Source organism: Harpia harpyja, chromosome 5, assembly GCF_026419915.1.
Source record: "Harpia harpyja isolate bHarHar1 chromosome 5, bHarHar1 primary haplotype, whole genome shotgun sequence".
NCBI classification, from domain to species: domain Eukaryota; kingdom Metazoa; phylum Chordata; class Aves; order Accipitriformes; family Accipitridae; genus Harpia; species Harpia harpyja.
The window spans coordinates 15075234-15093807 of record NC_068944.1 but is presented as its reverse complement, the minus strand read 5'-3'; the positions used below and the strand labels follow the sequence as shown (position 1 = coordinate 15093807).

General features: G+C 38.5%; 1 protein-coding gene across 6 annotated transcripts in view; it reads left to right on the top strand.

The window, feature by feature from the left end:
- The window catches only part of SOCS6 (suppressor of cytokine signaling 6), a 31517-nt gene extending 19869 nt beyond the window's left edge, over positions 1–11648 (top strand). For 3 of the 6 annotated variants that reach the window (XM_052787494.1, XM_052787491.1, XM_052787495.1), the window contains one exon: positions 5619–11648. In XM_052787494.1, coding sequence (XP_052643454.1) covers positions 5744–7345 — 1602 coding nt within the window. In that variant the 5' untranslated portion in view covers positions 5619–5743 and the 3' untranslated portion in view covers positions 7346–11648. Of the gene's footprint in view, positions 1–81; positions 373–1520; positions 4617–5618 lie in introns of those variants that run through there. The other 3 variants (XM_052787493.1, XM_052787490.1, XM_052787492.1) reach the window with 2 other exon arrangements.
- The last annotated feature ends 6926 nt before the right edge of the window (positions 11649–18574 follow it).

Genomic DNA, 18574 nt, shown 5'->3' with positions numbered 1-18574 from the left:
GAGTGCACCTAACCTAAAAGTGTGAAAAAGATAAGAAATTAATAGAGGCCATATAAATAAAAATAATCAATCTTTTTTTGCGAACACTGCATTGAGATAGTCCATTGAAACCATTTTGTAGCATCAAACTGAAACCACTCTGAAGTGTTGAATATTCAAACTAGATTTGCACAGACTGATTTTTTTTTTTTTTAACTTTCATAATTTTTCATAATTCAGTGCTGGCCACCATAATAGAAATTAATATGTGATTGCGTGACCTGCTCTTCAGATGTCTGAGAAGCAGCCTGTAATGTAAAGTTTTAGCTTTAATTCTCTTCATTAATAATTTCACTTTATATGTGATTAATACATGTTGTTCTTCAAAATGAGGTGTGATGGGTTAACCCTGGCTGGACGCCAGGTGCCCACCAGAGCCGTTCTATCACTCCCCCTCCTTCTCAGCTGGACAGGGGAGAGAAAATATAACAAAGAGCTTGTGGGTCGAGATAAGGATAGGAGAGATCACTCACTAATTACCGTCACGGGCAAAACAGACTCAGTTTGGGGAAAATTAACTTGATTTATTACAAATCAACCGGAGTAGGGTAATGAGAAATAAAACCAAATCTCAGAACACCTTCCCTCCACCCCTCCCTTCTTCCCGGGCACAACTTCACTCCCGGATTCTCTACCAACCCCCCAGTGGCACAGGGGGACGGGGATGGGGTTTACGGTCAGTTCATCACACGTTATTTTCTGCCGCTTCATCCTCCTCAGGGGGAGGACTCATCACACACTCTTCCCCTGCTCCAGCGTGGGGTGCCACCCACGGGAGACAGTCCTCCATGAACTTCTCCAACGTGGGTCCTTCCCACGGGCTGCAGTTCTTCACGAACTGCTCCAGCATGGGTCCTTTCCACGGTGTGCAGTCCTTCAGGCACAGACTGCTCCAGCGTGGGCCCCCCACGGGGTCACAAGTCCTGCCAGAAAACCTGCTCCGTGGGCTCCTCTCTCCACAGATCCGCAGGTCCTGCCAGGAGCCTGCTCCAGCGCGGGGTTCCCATGGGGTCACAGCTTCCTTCAGGCACCCACCTGCTCCGGCGTGGGGTCCTCCCCGGGCTGCAGGTGGATATCTGCTCCACCGTGGACCTCTCTGGGCTGCAGGGGGACAGCCTGCCTCACCATGGTCTTCCCCACGGGCTGCAGGGGAATCTCTGCTCCGGCACCTGGAGCATCTCCTCCCCCTCCTTCTTCACTGACCTTGGTGTCCGCAGGGTTGTTTCTCTTACATGTTCTCACTCCTCCCTCCGGTTGCCGAATACCCCGTCCCAACTTTTTTCCTTCTTAAAAATGTTATCACAGAGGCGTTACCACTATCACTGATTGGCTTGGCCTTGGCCAGCGGCGGGTCCGTCTTAGAGCCGGCTGGTATGGGCTCTCTTGAACACAGGGGAAGCTTCCAGCAGCTTCTTACAGAAGCCACCCCTGTAACCCCCCCCCCGCTACCAAAACCTTGCCACACAAAACCAATACATGAGGTGTGCAAATTTAGTTTTGATTATTTCTATAAGCACAAAGGGTACCATCTGGTAGGCTGATGATCTGGTAGTTTTTGTCCAGAAGCTTGTGTTTTGTCAACCTGCAAAATGTTAAGGATTCCAAGATGCAGAATTTGTGATGGAAGTTCATAAGCCAGAATTTCATTCTACCTTGTTATTCTGTGTGTTAACATCTCATTCTCTTTCTGGGTTGGATTAATCTCCCATTTTCAATCTGTGTATTCCAGGTATTTCTGCATACATAGCCACCAGGCTTTGGGAGTACGTTGGCATAGTTCAGAGTCTGTTTATAGTCACAAATACCTGCCAGAAGAATTTCTAGAGGTGTCTCTAGTTAGGCTGTCTAAATTCACTGTACAGCAGATGGCACTGGAAGGGCACGTGACGCCGTAATTAGTACAAAATACTAGCAAAGCTGTTGCAGTGCTGAGGGTTATGAAGAAGTTGTGTAGCTCATTTTAATGGATTCCGGGAAGGGGTGCATGCTGGGCTCTTATAGTTGTAGACAGTGGAAAATTCTACACTTGCAAGTGTATGAGTGTATCATATGTGGAGGGCTGTTTATACAGCGCTTTTAAACGCATTAATATGCAATGCAGAATTACTGATATTAAGTATGTGCAAAGAAAGAAGAGTATCTGGATCAGTATAGAGTATTTGACTTCAGGGTATATTTGCTTTCTCCTGTCTTGGATAAAATATGTGTAACAGATGTCATAAAGTAGAGTGGTTCTCACATGGAAGACTTGTTCAGAGGCTTGCTCTCATCTGTAGGCGTGCTGAATTTACTTCGGAGAGCTTTGACCTGGACTGTCATTCACTAGATTTTTAGCATCTTTTCCTAGATGAATGAGCTGGACTTCTGGATATATGCATGTTTATGTGGTTTATATTTGAACTTCAAACCATTATTATTTCTATATATGAAATGTCACAATGATAGAAGTCATGAGTCCTGCATTTGGACAATCATGCATTTTGCTTGATAACGATATTGGCTACTATGCTAGGCTGACAGATATAAACCACTTTTTTGCTCAATCAAGCTCAGTAGTCACTTTCAAAGTAAAAAGTTTTGACTTCTCTGTATGCTGCCATAGAGATATATATGTTGAGGTTATTTTTAGATGCTGGATTTTTATTTGTAAAAAACCCCACATTTTGATACAGAAAGACTAGTATGTGATAAAAACCTGTTCTTTCAAGTGACTTCTGTAGTCTTTTAGTTATGGAGAAACTGAAGAAATGTTTTTCCTTCAGCCAAATTTTAGGTAACTAATTCTTTTGAAACACACCAATAAAAAAACTTGGTGAACCAGACAGTTTGGGGCTCTATACATCTTCTCTCCCCAGTCAGCAATGTGATAATGTTCTTTTATTTTCTCCCTAGCTTACAAGGCAGATTTTACTTTGTTTCATGCTTGGTTTTTTAGGGTTAGGAATTGCAAACAGTATGATGTACTTCCCACCAGGATGGGGGAATGTATGTGGTAAAGTGGAAATAGTATCAGCTTGTGGATGTCAGTCAGAAGTAGTTGGAGAACGTTGTGGATTTCGCAAGTGGGGCTAATGTGAGGGTTCCCAGGCTTCTCGTACTCCACACACAAAGGCCCAGTTAAATTTATCAAACGAACAAACACTCTGACTTTGTCAGTTTAGGAGCAGCGTAGAATCCTGAAGTTATATTTTTCACTCATTTTGTAGGTTCATTTAGTTACATGTGATGAAAAGAGTACTGTAAATTGGTAAGATGGCAAAACCCAAATGGTTTAGGAATAGAAGGTCAACAGGCATTTCAAGTCTATTTTTAATTGACATGTAACTCTCCCTTTATCTGTATCTGTAGCTCTTTCTTAATTACTGTGCTTTGTCAGTTATTCTGATATGCGGGATTTCAGGCATATAAAACCCACTAAATGTATTCTACTCATGTTTGGTTTTCAGTACTTCCATATTTCCCAATTATTCCAAACATATGGAGCTCATATTAAACATCAGTATTTTAAACCATGAAATTTTATGGTTCTGCATGTATGTGTCATAAGAAAAGGAAAATAAAAGTAGTGTCTTAACCTTTGAAAATACATATGCATATCTCAGTATCCTCTTCAAATTGTGTAAGTGCAGTACATTTTTTTCAGGTGTCAGGACTCATGGTACTACAGGAGTCATGTTAAAAATGGGAAATAAACAGTGAACTAATAAAATACTGGTCCTGTTTTTTAAGGTTTTAATATTTGTTTATAGCAAGAGTTGGTTCTTAGTTGTTTATTTGTTTGTTTAGGAAATAAGTTTTTGGGGCATGTTTGTTCTTTGCCGATGGCAAGTAAATCAGTTTACAGGCAGAAGAGAAACTTTTCCCCTCATTGAGAGAAAGAAAGGGAAAGTGCTGTTTAGTTTGGTAATTAAGAAAAGGAAATGGGAAGAGCTGAAGATACTCTAAAGATGGACTTGGGAAATGTCAGAGGTTATGGCAAAGACAGAACAGCTCTTCAAGGTAGGGTGATGCAGCCAGTGTAGGGAATTTGAAGATAGGACTAGGGTACAAATCCAAGTAAATCAAGCTTTAGTGCTTCTGCTGTTTATAAGAACAGTGTTCAACACCCCAGCAGCAGGGCTTTACTTAAAATTTTCCAAGGTATTTTGAAGTTCAGAATCCTTAGCTGCCTTGCATTGTCTTTTAGTTTGCTTTGGATATGATCCTTTAACCTCTGTGTACTTGAGGACCACAAAAGTTGGGCTGGACAAGAGTAATAGTGGGCTGCTGTTAGATTATAGTAATCATTCTGCTTACATGCTTTTATGCAATTTTTGAATGGTTATTTAAGAAAATAATATTGTTTAGTTGATAAAACTTCTTTCAGTTCATTGCACTATTTTTCTCAGTTGCTTGTATTGTGATGCTATGGGAGAAAAGTGGGAAGTGCGTACATAAGGGCTGTTTTACTTTCCCCTCAGTCCTCCAAGCTTGGAAGATTTCTTGAAAGATTCTCATACTCCTCCAGCTTGTCATGCTTAGCCTGGAGCCAGGCTTGCTGCTGCAGTTTGTGCTGCTATCATCACATGTATTTGGAGGTACGTGGAGTAATGGCTACTACTAATGGTAGTACCTACTTCTTCGGCAGCAGCAACTTCCCTCTCTTCTCTTTCCCTTCTCATTCTTCCCCTCTCTGCAGAGCTGCTTGCTCTAGAAGGTCTAACTAATCTTAAAAAAACCCAACAAAACAAAAAACGGCACAACAAAACCCAAACAAATCTCAAACAAAAAACCCAAGCTGAAGAGTCACATTTATGAAGGGGGTGGGTACATGACTCTGGAAGACGTCAGGTGGGAGCTATTGAGTGGGACTTGAGGAGATGTGTCCGCTTAGTCTTGGCAGAAGTACTGGAGGAAGAAAAGCTCTAATAGTACTAGGTAAGGAAAGCCTGTGAGTTGACCTCCACTATGCCTAAAACAGAGTTTGGAAGTCAACTTTTCTTTCACAGAAGTTCAGGAGGGGACTTCTATGACTTGCTCTAAACAGATGTTACTTTGCTGTTAATGTGTCTCTACTTTTTCACCAGAGTTAGTTTTCCTATAATTGTATAACTATTTGAATATTGCTCAACTTTCCTGTGTAAAGAAAGTACGACCTCGTAAGACCATGTTTTTAGGACTAATCACAGTTTAACCTGTATGTAGGAATCCTGTTGGATAGAGTATCTTCTATGGCTTTATCTTCTATAGTTATTTCTGTGGGGATCTTTTTTAGGCGCCTTCCGAAAGAGAGGGGTGTTTCTGTGCTTGAAAGTTTTATATACAAGCATGGAGTATATACACCTATGATGTAATGTGTATATTTTAAAAAATAGCATACTGAAAGCAGAAAAAAGTTGTGGAAATCTCCAAGGCACATGTAGCAGATTCATTTTTTGAGCCTGATTGGTTTCCAAGTTGGCTCTCTATATTTACTTTTATTGGATGCCTGGTACTCAAGTACTGCATTTTCTGTTTTGTTTGGAGAGGCGGGGAAACCCTTATGGATAATTTTAAAACTATTTCTTTTGTGAAGTTAATTGTTTTTTATTTGTTTCCAGGAAATGGCTCTTGAAGTTAAATGAGGCTGGATAAAACACATAAATGAAGCAGAAGCTGCTCTGCATGTGTTAGGGCTATATCACCACAAGCACTGCTGATCAGCCAGACTTGGTAACTTGTCATAATGAAGAAGATTAGTCTCAAAACAATTCGCAAGTCCTTTAACTTAAATAAAAGTAAAGATGAAAGCGACTTTGTAGTGGTTCAGCAGCCATCGTTAAGTGAATTTGGAAAAGATGACTCCTTGTTTGGCAGCTGCTATGGTAAAGATTTGGCTAGCTGTGAAGTCAATAGTGAAGATGAAAAAGGAGGCAAAAATAGATCAAAAAGTGAAAGCTTAATGGGTACGTTAAAAAGGAGGCTTTCAGCAAAACAAAAACAAAAAGGCAAAGGCAGCACACCATCTGTAAGCTCTGCGGATGATGACACCTTTTCTTCCTCATCTGCTCCAATAACCTTCAAAGATGTGCGAGCTCAAAGACCTCTGAGATCCACTTCCCTCCGTAATCACCATTACAGTCCAACTCCTTGGCCCCTTCGACCTACGAATTCAGAAGAGACTTGCATCAAAATGGAAGTGAAAGTCAAGGCCTTGGTCCATTCCTCTAATCCAAGCCCAGCACTGAATGGCGTTCGAAAGGACTTCCATGACTTGCAGTCAGACAACGTGTTCCAGGAACAAAATGCATTAAAAAATACGGAATCTCAGAATGGGGACTTGCATCTTCATATTGATGAACATGTGCCTGTAGTTATTGGATTAATGCCTCAGGACTACATTCAGTATACTGTGCCTTTAGATGAGGGAATGTATCCTTTGGAAGGATCACGTAGTTACTGTCTGGATAGTTCCTCACCCATGGAAGTTTCAACTGTTTCTTCTCAAGTGGGGGGAAATGCTTTCCATGAAGAAGAGAGCCAGGTGGATCAGGATGTAGTCGTTGCACCAGATATCTTTGTGGACCAGACGGTGAATGGTTTGTTGATTGGTACCACAGGAGTCATGTTGCAAAGCCCAAGAGTTAATCACAGCGATGTCCCTCCACTCTCACCTTTGCTACCTCCAATGCAGAATAATCAAATCCAAAGGAACTTCAATGGATTGAGTGGCACAGATGCCCACGTGGCTGAAAGTATGCGCTGCCATTTGAATTTTGATCCTAACACTGCCCCTGGAGTTGGAAGAGTTTATGATTCTGTACAGAACAGTGGTCCTATGGTTGTGACAAGTCTCACAGAAGAACTGAAAAAACTTGCAAAACAAGGATGGTACTGGGGCCCCATTACACGTTGGGAGGCAGAGGGAAAATTAGCTAATGTGCCTGATGGCTCGTTTCTCGTTCGAGATAGTTCTGATGATCGTTATCTTTTAAGTTTGAGTTTTCGTTCCCATGGAAAAACTCTTCACACTAGAATTGAACACTCAAATGGTAGGTTTAGCTTTTATGAACAACCAGATGTGGAGGGACATACATCTATAGTTGACTTAATTGAACATTCAATCAGGGACTCTGAAAATGGAGCTTTCTGCTATTCAAGATCCCGACTGCCTGGATCTGCAACTTACCCAGTGAGACTGACAAATCCAGTATCTCGGTTTATGCAGGTGCGTTCTTTACAATACCTGTGTCGTTTTGTAATACGTCAGTACACCAGAATAGACCTGATTCAGAAACTGCCTTTGCCAAACAAAATGAAGGATTATTTACAGGAAAAGCACTACTGAAAGCTTATGGGAATCTTGCATCTTGCACTTTGGGAACGACAACAACAAAAAGAGATTGAATTACAGTTTACAGACTTTGATTATTATCAAAATCTTTTGCTGCCATAAAAATATTTCATTTTTGTGTGTAAAAGAAAAGTAATGCATTTGGATTTATGTTTGTTTTGGGGTTTTTGTGTATTTTGGGGGGCTTTTTTTTTTTTTTTGAAAGAATGATCTCAAGTTTATTTTTAGAAGTGTGAAATAGCTATCTTTCATCAATGTGCAGATTAATCACAATGTGAATGATCAAATTCTCCTTAATTTCCCCCAAGTCCTTTGCTGCTATCCACTGTGATTTTTATGCATTGAAAGCACATTTCATGTGTATTCAACCATAAGTAAAAGTCAAATGAAACTTGTTGAATGGAATTTTTTTTTTTCTCCTTTAAAATAGCCTGTTTGAAAAAAATGATCATGGATTAAAAAAACATATTGGTATTCTAAATTACAGAATTTAAATCTATGTTAAAAATGATTTCCTAGTATCCTAATTATAAATTTCTATAGAGATATGCCCTAACATAGAACTTATTGACAGAGCTGTGTGGTAAGAACATGGTTATGCAGCATATCTTTGGAAAAAAGCCCCACCTTTCTCCTAAGCCTTGTATTGTCTGTACACTCTTTTGTGTTTGAGAAGGTTGGTTCAGCCTTCTTCTTGTCTCAGTATTTTGTCCTTCTAAAAATGGCCTTTAAAAAAAAAAAGTCGTCTATGAAAGTCAATGTGTAGTACCTGTAAGGAAATTGCGGTATTTGGGGTCTTGTCAAATATTACCTTTTACAATCATGCCATCAGTTAAATAAATGAACACCTACCAGGTCGCCTCTTTCTGTCCTTTTCCCTCCTACCTCCTTTTGGGGGTGTGGGGTGGGGTGTATTTCCTGGGTTTGTAGGAAGACTCTAGGAATTGTTATCGTGGGAACATACATTGATAAGCCATTTTAGGGATGGGGTGAAACTTTGAATAGGATGATTTCTACAATATATATTCAAGCTAATTGAAATTTCATTATTTTCCATCTTCTGCTGGTTTTTTGCTTCAGAAATGCAGTAATACACTAATGTCCTTTGGATCATTTTTCTCCTTTTTTCGGATATCCTTTGGGGAGGAAGGAACAGGACTGATAACATTTTGGATGGAAGATGCTTAAAATGCCTCTCTAAAGCTCTATTCTCATAGCCTTTCAAATTATGGGGAAAAGAGGTTTGGATATACACTGGCCGCAGAAAATGTTGCAGTTTGCTGTCATGAAATATGTTTTGACATACGAAATACTGAATCAATTAAGTAAACGTTTATGATATCTGTCAAAGATTCTGGCATTTGAAAAACTTACAGTTATTCTAACCTTCTGTAGGGAGAAAAAGACTCTCAGTGGGGAGTACAGGTTCTACACTGTAATATTTTTATCATGCAAGGGTAATCCGTGGCATTTTCCTGTTTTGTTTCAGTTCCCTGCCCGCCCCCCCTGCCCATGATTCTGTCACTTCTATGAGTTATTTGTTAAAGGGGTCATAGCTAGCTTGGGAGGGAGGCTTGCTTTGCCTGCCTCTGCCCCCATTTTGTATTTTAGAATGTCATCTTCCCCATCTCTGGTAGGAGTTGTTAGTCAGTAAATATCAGCTTAGAAAAGGCTGTTCATCTGTGATAACAGCTTTCTTGTTTAGGTCATTTTCTTCTCCTTGTTTAATCTAGCCTTTTTGTCCCCTGAAATGAGTCTTTAGTAATGAATACAGTATTGCTGCAAGGTGGTGCAATAGCACTACGTCTTGGGTTGCCTGAATTGATAGACGAAATTTATATTTTTTTAATTTATTTTTTGACCATAATGTTTTAACTAAAAACTTAAAAAAAAGAAAATCAAAGGTAGATAAAAAGGCTGCCTTTGCTTTTAAGGGAGGGAGAATAAGGATTTCTTCTTTAGTCTGTTAAAGTTTTAAACTTAAAAAAAACAACAACAAACCCCAGAGCAGTCTATATGTGTAATTTGTTGGCTCTGCCATTGAGATATATGTATGAAAGTGTGAATTCTGTTTTCTTTTTTTTCCTCTACTGACTCCCTTCCCCCTCCCCCACCCCAGCTCTCCCTGAATCAGGATCACTAACTTTATTCAAAAAGGCACAATAACCTGTAGTATGGTACAGTGTTCTGATTCTGTCTGTGGGGAGGAAAAAGAAAATCATTTTTATGGATTTTAGATGGATACTTTTGGAAGAAAACCTCTGGCATTGTCTTCACTTTAAAAATTCTTTCCCCGTACAAGCTAGAGGGCCTATGCATTCTACAGAATCTTTGAAAGATTATAGTATATTAAATATTTTCTTTGCCATTTAATACCACTATTGAATGCATTAAACATGTTTATACTATACCACATGCATTAATTTAGCAGTCATTGCATTGAAACTTAAATATTTGAAGCTATAATATTCTGGTCTTATTGATGAATTGAAAAACGTGCAAGAACACACATGCTAAATTTCTTGCCCATGCCTTTATAAATTTCAGTTTGTTCACTCATGCATGTTGATGCTTTTTTTTTTTTTAACTTTGGTTCAGCTATCCAGTTTTTGAATTGCCTGCCTTGCTGCGTTCTTCATCTGCGAACTTAATCAGGTCAAGTCAACTTTGTCATTTGCATACCCCCCCCCCCCATAAAGCTTCCACAAAAGGAATGCTGAAAAGTGGTTGAGGCCTAGGATGTGAGAACCATATAGCACTTTTTTTCTAAATAAAAAATGGTGGTGATATTTCTAGTAAGCTCAAAATACTTTAAATCAGTAGTAAGTAGGCACAAATACTTATTTTTACAGGTTTAATTAATCAGAACCTCACAGTATTTTTTCATACTGAGGTAACTGGCCAGCCAGGAGAAGGAACCCAGAAAAATTACTTTGAAAACATTAAAGATACTTACAATTTCTTATAGTAAAATTAATATAAAAGAAACACAGTAACATTTAGTTATGAGACAATTTAGAAGTACTCAGAGTAACCACAAAAATTGTGTTGACTTCTGCTTCATGAAAAGTAGAGGAACAAAGTGTCCTTGACAAATAAAAGGAAAATGATTGAGGGTATTTTGGGGACCTTTGGAAGTAGATACACTAGGAATAAAAGCTAACTGACTGTGATCCTTATAGAGTAGAAATATGGCTATTTATTCAGCACAATAGTTTAAGGGTTCAAAAGGTATGCTTTTTATGCAATTGAATTGTGGAAAAATGTTTTTGAAAATGAAACTTTGAAATAAAACTCCTTTTTTGAGCATCTGAAATGATTGATGTTATTGATAACATTGTCTCTTTTACCAATTAGAAGAGTAAAACAACACCTTGTATTTGGAAATAGAAAAATAAATTTGCACAATTTCCTCTGTGGTTTTTTTTTTTGTTTGTAAGCCAGTGTTGTAAACAACTGAAAGTGATTTGTATTCTTTGATCTATTTGAAGAATATAGCACTTATCCTGCTCTTGACATAGTGAATGCCATCTTTTTATCAAAATGGTTTTCTGTCAGAAGGATCAGAAATGCAACTATTAATTGAACTCTTTGTTCTCAGATTAGCTGACTGTATTTTGTTAAAGCCATTTTCTTTCCGTGAATATTGACTGCTGGGCTAAGTGAAATCTGTGCAGTTTTTGTTTTGATGCATTTCATCTATGTGAATACTGGAATTATAACTTTAAAACAGCATACCAGCAATATATGGGCTATGATTCTGATGAGAAGTATTTCTCTGCTACAGAACTTTCAAATTCTGAGCTAAGCTATGGATAAATTAATGATTGACAATTTAATTTCTTAAAATCTTTTTATGACTGCAAAGAACAAAAATTACAAGCATTCTTTATAAATAAAAAATGGGCTAGATGGTAGTTCATACTGTGAGAAATATGGCGTTGTATCTGGAAAGTGTTCTAAATTCTACACAGATAATGAAAAATTCTTAAAAGAATTTTGTATGAATACCTGTTGGGTTAAAGAATTTTTATAGTGATGATGGAGTGCCATGAAGTTAATACTTGCAATCCAGATTGCTGTAGTTTACACTTTTCTCTGTTTCAGACCTGGTGTGCACTATTTGTACTAAGCACGCCGCAGAGTGAATTATCCAAAGTCCATTGATTTTAATGTGTTTTGGTTTGTAAACAAAATTATAGTAATTTCTTGCACATTTTTGAAAAATAATTGTATAAGGATTTATGTATCTGCTTCTGGATACAGTGTGTAAATAAAAATTTCATTCACAAAAAGATTTGTGGAGTGTTGATACCTTAATGACGTTCTAAAACAAAAAAACCTGAAAGACATTGTAAAATTTGGGCATCTGACTTAAACATTTAAATTTTAATGGTTACAATTTAAACTGTTCTATATTTTTTTTAACCCATGCTAGTTGACTTTTCAAAACATTTCTGTATATTGATTTTATTAATTCCTACTTTTCAATGCAAGAAAAAAACATTGCCAGAACGTAACTAGGATATGATTTTTAAAAGGTCTGCATACATTACAGTAAGCTAACTTTTTGATATTTTTTGTTGTTTTCCTTAAACTACAAAATTTGTAACGGAAGTCTCCATTTCGCCCGGATGTATGTCAAAGGTAATATGCTATCTCTTGTCTTCCGAGCAAGCAAATAGTTCTTACTTGGTTCCAAAATAAAAAAATTATATATGGTGTTGATCTTCATGTATTCACTTGATGCTGTCCTAGATTCCCTTTAAAAAGGGAGTGGCATTTTAAACTCTGGGAAATCACACAGATAAACCAGAAGATGAAGTATAAACAATTTCTATGTTACAAAAGATACGCACAATTGTTCACATGTTTTCCTGTAGTTGGGACATACAGAGTTGCTACTCAAATTCAAGAAAACAGCACCAGCTCCTTAGGTCTTGGTTATAACTGGTTTTGGTTTTTTTAAAACAAACAAAACCCCCAGCCTTGCTAGCAAACAATTATTGTTCATATTGTCCGCAGCTGATATGTACTTTTCTACATATCCTGTACCTTAAGTCCTCAAATAGTAACCAGAAATAATTTGTAGTTTTTGCCATTTAAGAGAAAACTGCCTTCTATTTCCTACTGTGGGGGCTAGTACTGTGCGCTCAGTATGGTGTGTGGTTGTTCCCCCAGTGTGTGTGTGGGGGTTTGTTACTAAGTCTGCATGATGCTCTTCTCTACGTGTGTTCTATTCACTCCAGAAAATTTGGCAAAAAATAAACTTACCCTCAAATGTTTCCTTGGTAAGTGGTGAAAGGTGGTAAGAGTTAATTTTACAGCTGCCTGTAAAATTAGCATGATCCAGGCAGGGCTGAAATGTTTATAGTCAAGATGCCTGTAATCCTAATTATTTCTACCTCGCATTCAATCAGCTTTGTAGCTGTGAGAGCAGAAGAGAAATGGTAAGACACTGCCAGATGCAGAAAGCTTGCTGTACGTCTGATAACGTAACCCTTGTACCAAGGTAGGGCTTGGAGGCGGGGATGGTGGTGAATTAAGTCGTCCTCTGCAATTAAGACCTCCAAGATGACAAAGCTGTAAGATATAGTAGAAATCCTTAATATTTAGGAAACAATGTTTGATCACTTCCCTTTAGCACATGCAATTTGCTTGCAGTCTCTGCTTTTCTTTTTTCTGCCTTTTCAAAGGCTAAGGCTCAGCGGAGCATTTTAGCATCCCTTGCGACATTAGTATGCGCATCTTTGACTTTTCTGGTAAGGTAATACCTAAGCTTTCCTGTCAAAGCCATGTAAAGTAGGAACAGGATATTGTAGGGAGCGGAGACAATGGTTATTTGTTTTTGAGGAATGACTCAGAAATAGGAGGTGTTCTGCCTCCTGAGAGCCTGCAGTTCTCTCAGGCTAACTTGCCGCATGCTGTCAGTGAACTACTGAATCTCTTTAAGTGTGAACTTTGAAGACGGAACTGCTGAGGGTTGGGGTAGGCATGGCACCAGCCCTCACGCAACAGGCTTAAAAAAGAAAAATGTTTCCTTGCATAGAATGAGGAAGGAAAGCTAAATGAGGCGTGTTTCACTTTCAGTGGGTGAGAATGAGTAAGTTTGGATGCACACGGAGGAGGGATGCATGACAGAGTCTGGACCACTCCTGACACTGACAGCTCAAGTGCTGTTTGAGCAATTAAGTCTTGAGGGAAGAGTCAACATACAATGAAAAGAAGAGGAGCTGTAGCAAAGGTAACGCAAGTTTTGTAAAACTTAGGAGCAACCGTGTCTGATATTAAATGTGTTGTGTCTTCATCTCTTCTTCAAAATTTATGTCTAATTTTCTTAAATTTAATCCACAGAACTCTTTAGCTGCAGTTTGTCTTCATGGCTGTGTAATGGGCTGTCGCGTTCTTTGTGGCTGAGCCTGCCGCGGTAAGAAGGGCAGTTTTTCAAAAGCAACCCCTGTTGGTTCCATCTATTTAAATGTCAAATATTGCTTAAATAGATGGAGAAGTAATGCAAATATATTTTCCAGAATTCTTCATGAAATAGCTAGGGCATCTGTCATCATGTGATCAACAGCATATCTATTTCTTAATGACGTAGGTTGTCTTTTCAGTTATACGCCTTTCAACTAAGAAAGAAAGGAAAACACGGCGTGAATTTCATAGACTGTCACTGGATGCTTCTGTGTTTGACCACATCACATCAACCAAGGGGGTATCTGGGCTGAAGAGATTTTTGGCAGTGTTCCTTTTCCACAAAACATCCCCCCTTTGCCCCAGCCCTCTGCTTCCATCAGGAGACAGTGGCTGTCTTGTTCAGTTGCTGGTTGGAGTTTGTTTGGATTGTCAAAAGGTTTTCTGGGTCCACTGCTACAAAGGCAGGTTTCCACTGAAAAGCGTGCTTGATATTTTCTTTCAGAGCACCTTTCTTCCCTGGTTGTCTGCCCTGTATCACTCCAAGAAGAAAATAAACTTGTGAATGTTCTAACCTTCCTCGAGCCTCATCTTGTCTGAAGCAGAACTGTTTCTGGTTTAAACAGTCCCTTTTCCAGCTAATGGAGAAGTGACCTGAACTGTTTTGCGTGAGTAGTGTTTTCAGGCAGTCTTCTGATGCCGAAACCTCTAGAAGTCTCAGCTTCAAGACTTTGTTGTGCAACAACTTCTAAGATAGTCTATAGTTCTCACAAGTGTAAAGTTTGGAAAATGTTTAGACTGGAAAAATCAAAAGTCTGTGAAATTCATCCTGTTACCTTTTTATATTTTTTTAACTTCTGGATGGGAGCACCAAAGGGTGGGGGCACCAGCAAATTAAGAACCATTTCTGTTGAGGCGTCGTACCTTGTCACGATGAAAACTTCTGCTTAGCTCTGCTGAATGGAGAAGGTGTTAGGGAAATTCCCAAATCCCAGACAGAAGAATGTAACTCCGGTCATTCCTGAAAACCCCAGAGGGGCTGGTGCGTGACGTGGGTGGCACGGCAGGCACCGCTCCTGGAGAGTTTTCTGCCTGTGTTGAGAGTCCACACGTTATTTGACCTCTCACACCTGAGTTCCTTTTTCGCTTCTGACATCTTTTTTTAGATCTTGCCACTAATGTTAGTATGCTGCTGGTTGGCAGTGTTCTGAGAAACGCCTGTCTTTCTAGGCTGTATTGAAGGTAAAAGATACCAAAGTGCAGGTCCATGGCAGACTTGCTCCTTTTTGTCACTCATCTGTGACAATCAATGACCAATTTCAAGTTTTCTAACTTCCCCTTAAGTTTTCTTTCTCTTTGCGTATCTTTTCAGTTTCAGTGGATGAAGCCAAAGAAATGATAAAAGGCTGGAAATTGTTAGTATTGCTGTTTTTTCAGTGGGAAATTTTGTTGTCTGATTACAGGCTGTTACAGGACATTTAATATTGACATTGGTAACATCTTCACACCAGTTAGATGTTAGGACGTGTTCATCAAAGAATCATTTACTTGGGTGGGTTAATATAATGCTGAAAGTGAAGATAACCTCACCATCATCTTTTGGTACTTAATTTACTGTATATCCAAGTTTCTTATGAAGATAATTTAATACTTAGAATGAAAGTCATAGCCTCTCATAATTAGATGGTTACCTTTTCTCCAATGAGCAGTGGTATTTGGGAAAAAATGGTTAAATTCAATTTTACTTCAACCTGTTAATTTTGGAAAGCATTTCCTTACATGTAAAAAAAAAAAAGAAAAAAAATAATTTTTTGGCACTGTTGAATCTTCAAATGAACATTGACCTCTATAAATTTTCAAGTGTAATTAATTTTAAATGGAATCCTAGAACAGTTTCCTATGGATAGTCAAGAAGCAGAATGCTAGACTGAAAGACTTTTGTTTCAGAAACAGTTATTGCTGTCGTAACCATTAAAGACTACTTTCTGTCTCTAAAAATCCAATAATATATGAATTTAGTATATTGTTTTATTCTAATATAATAAAAAGGCTTTCCAACTGTAATGCAATACGAGAACTAAATATTAATTTCACTGACGTCCTACTGAACTGCTGAGACATGAGGTGGAAACTTCCTAACATCATGGCTAATGTCACGGTTCAATGACAAAAAATGTCTGTCTTAAGAAAAATAAGTAATCCCTGTCTCCAGCCAGCCCCAAATCCCAAATCCTTCCCTTTATACGAGATAGCCATGCAAAACTGTGAATGTAAAAGGTTTGCAAAAGAACTGCAACAAAATAATCAGCACTTAAGATTTGTTCAAGTATAGCTAATCTAGTTCAGCAGCATATATTAAGTATGAATAAATTAGTGCTCAAGATAAAAAATTGTTCTAGGGTGTAGTTTAATACACAAATGACTGTCATATAAAAGTGAAATGTTATGAAAATATAAAAATACTTTTTAATGAATTGAGTAAGGCATGCAACTTACATAAAATTTGTTTCAAGTAGCTTTTCGGTGAATTAGTTATCCTTCCGAGAAGCCGTTACAATTTTATTCAACAGAGACTGATTTTTAGATATGGCTCCTAGTTAATACCCAAATTATTTGGTTACTTTATATAAATTTAATTATATATATCAGAATTAAACTTATGCTGGGGTCTAAGAGGTTTTTTTGTGGAGGTGGGTGTTGAGTTTTTTCCAATGTTGTCAGCTCTGCTGCTCCAGAAATGTTAAAGTTACATTTTGCACAGGCTGAGTTAGGAAATTGATGTTTAGTTCCATAGAGATTTGCTTTTTTAAAATTTTAGGTAGTGTGTTCAGTCATTGAAACGATATTGTGCTTGTAGAACTGTCAATGTTTTGTAGTATAGAATATGTGATGTACAATGCAAGGCAAGGGAACAAAATAGTTACAAAAATAATAGCTCTGAGCTCCTAGAAGAAGAACTTGAAGAAACAGTTTTATAATTTGCTTTTAAAAAAGAGATTGTATTGTTATGTATTTTTGTCTTCTGTCATAAAATACAGTTTTTAAATGCAAGGAAATCTACTTGAAGAGTACCAATGTTTTAAAAATCATGGTTTTCTTTTAAAAAACCAGTAACTATGCCTTACGGTGCTGACACTTCTTCACATGCTTACCTACCTCAGGACATATGAGTGTGTAGAGGCGGCAGTTCTCTTCAGCACTGTAACCCTTAGTTCTGACACTTCTCCCCCCTACACTGTACCCAGCCTGATCATCTACAGCTCGATTGCTCCTGTGTTTTAAAGCCTGAAAGCTTTAATCACTCATTTTGCTGTCATTTTCCCCAGCTGCCCTTGCAGCATCACTGACATGCTTGCTGTTTGGGAGGGATATTAGTATTAAAACCTGCAATGGGACTTCCAAGGTAAACTCTATCCCTTCATATAGGGGAGAGGGAGGAAATACCAATGGGAACATCGCTCAGTTGGCTGGTGGGGTGCGTGCTGTCGGCTGCGTCAGGATTCATACAGCCTTGTGAAGGGGCTCCGTGCAAGGCCTCTGGCTTAAATCTTTGGTTTCAGCAATGTGGTAACGGTTGTTGCTTGACAACTTGAAGGAAGTTACCCTACAGTTAGAGAGAGCAGATAAAGTATTTGTTTCTAGAAGTCTCTGTAGAAATCTTCCACATATGTATTAGTGCTTGAGGCTTTTCATGATTTAAGACAGGCATTCTCAAGAGTTGTCATAACAAGAGTAAGAAAAATATGGCAGAGAAATGAGCTTCCATTTATAGCCAATGCTGCTAATCGCATTTTGCATGCCCCGAGTATGACCCGCAACTACTCAGGGTCACCAAAACCAGCCCACTGTTGAAGTAACATGCAGGTTGCTGGCCAGGGGCAGCAAAATTACTTCAGGTAGCCAATGTACTGAGTGTGAACTGGGATCAATGATTCATAGTCTTTCCCAAAACAAGATCTAGGGGGGGAAAATGAAAGTAGGAGGGACAGGTTCAAAAGAAAGAAGAGGAGGAAGTGCTTCATACAGGCAATATTGAGGTGCGAAGCTCCTTTTCACAGGATGTTTTAGGTGCTAAGAACATGTGTAGGCAAGACTATGGTCAAAGTTCATGTGTTAGAAATACTTGTAGTTCCGCTAAACACAAAGATGACGCAGGACGGCGAGGAGGGCATCTGAAGGGCACATCGTTGATGCTTTTCCTCTTCTCGTCATCTTTTCCAGAATTGAGTTCTAACTGGCCAAACACGATACTGAGCTGTGAGGGTCTGTGGTCTGACTATATCTGTGCTTATATTTTTACTCTGGGTGAGAAATTGTAAATCTTGAAATCCTGTCTAACAGTTCTTGTTTCTATATTTTGGGGTTAGTAGGAATTTTAAGGATAAGTACATTCTTGATCATTGTGGAAAGTGTCACTTTTTTTTTAAGGAAACATTAAACAGAACAGTAAATAATTTGGCATTTGCAAGGCAAAGGATTGCTCCCAGCTGGAGCATCTAACAGATTTTTCATGAAGCTCTTCTGTACTTTTTTTAGTGCAAAGCCAGTGTTAAAATTAATTCAAGATTCATTCTAGCACTGAAAGCTTTGAAAAACATCATATCCGAGAGAGAGATTTGTATTTGAACCAACATAAAATCTGTGTAGTATAAATATTTCAGCACATGAGAAGAACAAGAGCAAATCTGAAATTACGTTCTTTCTCCTGTGCTTGCCAAAGCAGTGCTTCCACAAGCATATTTAGCTGCACAGAAAATGGTAGAAATCTCTGTGTAGCAGTTTGTATCAGAAGAAAATCTGACCTGCTTA